We start from the raw sequence: 6,000 nt of genomic DNA on the forward strand, positions 1-6,000 counted from the left end.
TTCTAGTATGGGAAAAATGAAGTCATGCGTAAGAACTTATACGCACCATAAAAATCACCATTACAAATCTGTCTATTCTACACATGTCACATAGAAAGATTTTACAAATAGAATTGACAGTGAGAAAAAAAAGTATTTTAATTTTCAAAATTTTCAAAGGTGTGGTTGTAAAATAAAATATAAAGTATTCACAACTTATTTAGTTTTATTTTTTCTTATATTCCTACTATATGTATATTATTAAATGTCAAATATAAAAACAAAAAAATTGGGTAATAATTCTATATTAAATACTTGACATAATACAATTATTTGAAATTAATATATATATAAGATCAAAAATTTGTTAAGAATTATTTATGAGAGGGTGTGGAGGCGATGCCTCACATGCCACATGGCATAGGTTCATATTAAACATTAGAGCCCCCTCCTTTTTCAATAGAATTTAATTTCAGACATACCACTGAATATCTATCTTCATGACTTTTTACAATTGGATATTTAACAAATTTAATTGTTGTTTGAATATAAGTCACAAAAAACTGACAACATTAAATGATCATGTATGAATCCTACTAGATATATTATATCATAAGTGTGTTTAATCCTGTAAGGATAATATTCATTTTATTTCACCATAGAAATCATTCAACTAATATCCTATTTCATATAATCTGCGATTTGTGAACCGCACAAAAGACAAGGCTCAACCTATCGTCCACTATAATTAACGTCAAGGCCAAAGCACACACGAGTAACATGTTTGAAACTCTGAAAAACGCAAATAAAGCAGTTCTAAACTCTAAAACAACCGTATTCACTATTCAGTAAACATCCGGAAATAACGGACATTAACGATACGATTACATTATATAGTATAAAGTATAAAAGTTTAAAGTATAAACGTAAAGTAAAATGTAAAGTGTAATGTGTATACGAAATACGAATTTACAAAAACGTAACCGTCCGAAACCATAGTTGTGTTTACTGTTTATTCCTCCATGGAACGTCTAGAATGTTCTAGAACCATCGTTTCCCACCACTCATTCACTCATAACTACTAGGCCAATTTATATACACTCCGTGCGTTTGCCGACAACGGTGAACGAATTCATTATACTAGTGTCTCCCCACCACCAATCCTAACAAACACAAATCACTACCACTGCAAGCACTATTAGCACTACGGCTACGCTCTCGTCGTTCGACATCTTCCATTTTGTTCCTGGACACTATCCGTGATACTAGTCTGTGAGTATATATTTTTATTTTATTTTATCTCATTTTAAGTGTCCAAAATATATTCAATTTTATTATTAAAAGATTTCGCGACATAAAAAACATGATTTAATTCTAAAGCTAATACGTTGACTTAATTTTTTTGCGTAACAAAATTATAATAGCCTTTTTACAATATATTATGTCAAACAATTTTAAGGTTATATGCAAACATGTGCGATTCTATTGTTCTTCATGTTTTATTAAATATTTTGTTTTATCCTTTTTCGTTTTTCTATTACTGTTAGTGTTTTTCTGTTAAAGTTTGATTCCTTTTGCTTACCTTATTTTTATCTTGCACAGTCTGCCATTAATCCGTATAGGTAACCTATTTGTTCATTTCGTATTTCCCACACCTTATTTTTTTAGTTAACTCTAATATTCAACTAACGTGTTAACATTTATTGCTGTCCGTTTTATGACCATTCCATTAGTATTATTTCCTAGTTAACTGTTGGACCAAGGTCTGTATTTCATTATCGAGAACGGACCAAGTTAAAATTATTTAGCAGGAAATATTGTGACGTTAGAATTTTCAATTTATTGTCAAGTCATCTATATTTTTTTTATATAACCCTAGTTGTTTATAATATTTATCTGTTATGACTCATTACTTTTATAAAATAATTCTTTTAATGATGACTAATAGGACTGATATCTTCCCTTTTAATCAGTACGTTGCGAAGTATATAAAATGACTCTAAACGTACAAACAATTATTAATCATTTACATAAACAAACAGCTATTATAATTTCTATGATAATTTAACATAAGTTACCTATTATAGACATTTTTATATTGCTAATTAAAATGTAATGTTTTAAAATTGTGTAGCCATGACAAAAGGTTAAACAAACGCTGCTCTAAACTAAGGAATATGTGCTACATTTTATAATTTATATATTAAGAAATAAACAAATTCATTAGTTTCATTTATAATATTTGTTATGTATTTGGCTAGACTTGATTTTTAATTATTCTGTGACCTTGTTATTGTACTGAATACATAATTTCAATGTTAGTGTATCTTTTTTATAGAATAATGATTTTTTTTTTTTTAATAAAGGACTTTCTGTCAAACTCAAGACTTTCATATATTCCTTAATACAAATACACTCCATATCAAGAAAAATGGCCAAAACTCCTGCTGTTGGTATTGATTTGGGTACAACCTACTCGTGTGTAGGTGTTTTCCAACACGGCAAAGTAGAAATCATTGCCAATGATCAAGGAAACCGTACTACACCAAGTTATGTCGGTTTCACTGACACAGAACGTCTCATTGGTGACGCTGCCAAAAACCAGGTCGCCATGAACCCCAACAACACAATCTTTGGTAAATCTAAGGCTGCTAGTATTTTTATGGATATTTTAATGTATTAATATTTTAATATTACAGACGCCAAGCGATTGATTGGTAGACGTTTTGAAGATTCTACTGTACAAGCTGATATGAAACATTGGCCTTTTGAAGTAATCAGTGATGGTGGTAAACCTAAAATCAGAATTTCTTACAAAGGAGAAAACAAAGTCTTCTCCCCAGAAGAGGTAAATATTATATTTGATTAAAAGATGTAAATTATTAAATGTTAATTTTTTTTTAATTATGTATTAGGTTTCGTCTATGGTTTTGACCAAGATGAAAGAAACCGCCGAAGCCTATTTAGGAAAAACAGTAACTAACGCTGTTATCACTGTACCTGCCTATTTCAATGATTCTCAACGTCAAGCCACCAAAGATTCTGGTACCATTGCCGGTTTGAACGTAATGCGTATCATCAATGAGCCTACAGCCGCTGCCATTGCATACGGTCTTGACAAGAAAACATCTGGAGAACGTAACGTGTTGATCTTCGATTTGGGTGGTGGTACTTTTGATGTATCAATCTTGACCATTGAAGATGGAATATTTGAAGTCAAGTCGACTGCCGGAGACACTCATTTGGGAGGTGAAGATTTCGATAACAGAATGGTCAATCACTTTGTACAAGAGTTCAAACGCAAGTACAAAAAAGACGTGACCACCAACAAAAGAGCGCTGAGACGTTTGAGGACTGCCTGTGAACGCGCTAAGCGTACCCTTTCCTCGTCTACTCAAGCAAGCATTGAAATCGATTCATTGTTTGAAGGAGTCGACTTTTACACATCCATCACTCGTGCCCGTTTTGAGGAATTGAACGCCGATCTTTTCCGTAGCACCATGGAACCGGTAGAGAAATCTCTGCGCGACGCCAAGATGGACAAATCTGCCATTAACGACATTGTATTGGTCGGAGGTTCTACCCGTATCCCCAAAGTACAGAAATTGTTACAAGACTTCTTCAACGGCAAAGAATTAAACAAGTCCATCAACCCCGATGAAGCTGTTGCCTATGGTGCTGCAGTACAAGCTGCCATCTTGCACGGAGACAAATCTGAAGAAGTCCAGGACTTGCTGTTGTTGGACGTCACTCCTCTGTCATTGGGTATTGAAACCGCTGGTGGTGTGATGACTGCTCTTATCAAGCGTAACACAACCATCCCCACTAAACAGACACAAACTTTCACCACTTACTCTGACAACCAACCTGGAGTCTTGATCCAAGTTTATGAAGGAGAACGTGCCATGACCAAAGACAACAACTTATTGGGCAAATTCGAGTTGACTGCTATTCCCCCAGCACCACGTGGAGTCCCCCAGATCGAAGTCACCTTTGACATTGATGCTAATGGTATTTTGAACGTCAGTGCTATTGAGAAGTCTACCAACAAAGAAAATAAGATCACCATTACCAATGATAAAGGACGTTTGAGCAAGGAAGATATCGAGCGCATGGTTAATGACGCTGAAAAATACAAAAATGAAGATGAACAACAAAAGAATATCATTGCTGCTAAGAATGGTTTGGAATCTTACTGTTTCAACATGAAGAGCACAATGGAAGATGAAAAAATTAAGGACAAGATCCCAGAAACTGACAAAACCACAATTTTGGATAAAGTCAATGATACTATCAAGTGGTTGGATGCTAACCAACTGGCTGAAAAAGAAGAATATGAACACAAACAAAAAGAATTGGAAGCCATTTGCAACCCAATTATCACTAAATTATATGCCGGTGCTGGTGGTGGTGCTGGTATGCCAGGTGGTCCCGGTGGTATGCCTGGATTCCCAGGAGCTGCTGGTGCTGGTGGTCCTGCTCCAGGTGCTGGTTCAGGAGCTGGTCCAACTATTGAAGAAGTTGATTAATCTATTTACAATTCAGCACATTCCTACATCGTTTAAACACCAACAAAGAACATGTAATTTTTTTTTCTGATGCATTTACTTTCTATTGATAATAAAAATAATCATCAACAGTTAATTGATTTATTTTTTTCTTTTCTAACCCTTAGAGTTTTATTTTATAATTAGTAATTACTTGCAAGTTAACTTTAAAATAAGGAAAACCAGTAATTTTCGGTGAATGATACATCTTTGTTTCATTGTATTTAAATGATGTATCATGGTTTCTTTATACAAATTGAAGGAAGTAATTTTAGAAGATTATTTTTATTCTAGGTTTGCAATATAATCTAAAAACATGGTTAAATCAAGTAACAACTTGGTCGTTCTAACTAAATTATTGTATTTTAAGTTATGCTTGAAATTTTAAGATTTATGAATTTCATCTTGTGGAATACATTTTCTATTTAACTTTGTTATTTAAGAATAATTATTGTATTGCATGTAATTTATATTCAAAATTATAAATGAAACATGTTGGGAAGTGATTACCACTTGTCTGTACGTTAGATGTGTCTAGTTTGATCACCTATGTAACGTAAATTAAATTTTAAACAAAAAACGGTCCATCAGCCTTATGTTACCAAAATTATATTTAATTTTAATATACTAACATCTTATAAAAATCAGACAACAGTAAAAAATTCCTACATAAAAGTTCTCACGAATTAAAAAAACTAACAAAATAATTATTAACATCGCTACTTTATTATATTAAAATAATTGATTTCGTCTAAATATGAACTTGGAAACGTTTATAAGTATGTACATTTTAAATGTTATATTTTCAGTAACTAGTACTTTAAAATAATTAACAATAAATTGTAAAAATAAAAAAAGTTTTAATGAAAACTACAAAATGTTAACTAATTAACTTCATATATGTATATAAAAAAATGTGCAGATAAGAATGTATTTTGTAGGATCTATTTAATTTTAAATTATTTCTACCAAGTAAATAATTGTTAATTGATAAACTACATACAAATAAATTCAAATTTCTTTTACTTATAAAATTATAAACAACTTAAAAATATTCAAAATATGTTATTAATAGAAAACGATAATTTTAACATTTAACGAAAAATGGGTTTGCATAAAAATTCCCGTTTTCCTTAGTATTTTGTTTGTTTTTCCCAATTGTAAAAATAAGTACTGGTATTTTTAAGTTAAATCTTGTTTTATCGATATTCGTCATGTTGTACATAAAATAAGAAACACATAAATCATTAAATTCATTGCTACACTCAGAATCTAAAAGGAAATATTACAATTTACCACCTATGTATAATTAATAGAAATATGATTATTTCATTACTGATTTAATGTGATTGATTATTGATATTAAAATATTTTTTATTTGATGTAGTCTACTAATTAAAAGACTTAAGTACTCCGTGCTATTAAAACTTGTTTTGGTATTGGATTTTATTGAAATTATCAGTGGCGCAAACTA

General features: G+C 31.3%; 1 protein-coding gene across 1 annotated transcript; it reads left to right on the plus strand.

The window, feature by feature from the left end:
• The first annotated feature begins 1,144 nt into the window (after positions 1 to 1,144).
• LOC112599281 (heat shock 70 kDa protein cognate 4) lies at positions 1,145 to 4,623 on the plus strand. Its single transcript, XM_025346096.1, has 4 exons — positions 1,145 to 1,251; positions 2,346 to 2,615; positions 2,679 to 2,827; positions 2,895 to 4,623. Exons 2-4 carry the CDS (start codon positions 2,411 to 2,413, stop codon positions 4,506 to 4,508), a joined length of 1,968 nt encoding a protein of 655 aa, XP_025201881.1. The 5' UTR covers positions 1,145 to 1,251; positions 2,346 to 2,410; the 3' UTR covers positions 4,509 to 4,623.
• Positions 4,624 to 6,000: the final 1,377 nt, after the last annotated feature.

This window comes from Melanaphis sacchari, unplaced genomic scaffold (genome assembly GCF_002803265.2).
Source record: "Melanaphis sacchari strain LSU unplaced genomic scaffold, SCAv2.0 Contig50_pilon_pilon, whole genome shotgun sequence".
Classification (NCBI taxonomy): Eukaryota; Metazoa; Arthropoda; class Insecta; order Hemiptera; family Aphididae; genus Melanaphis; species Melanaphis sacchari.

Coding starts and splice junctions, on each gene's coding strand:
- LOC112599281 (XM_025346096.1), top strand. CDS start 2,411: ATGGCCAAAACTCCTGCTGTTGGTATTGATTTGGGTACAACCTACTCG. Junction 2,616..2,678: donor CCCCAACAACACAATCTTTG/GTAAATCTAAGG, acceptor TTAATATTACAG/ACGCCAAGCGATTGATTGGT. Junction 2,828..2,894: donor AAGTCTTCTCCCCAGAAGAG/GTAAATATTATA, acceptor ATTATGTATTAG/GTTTCGTCTATGGTTTTGAC.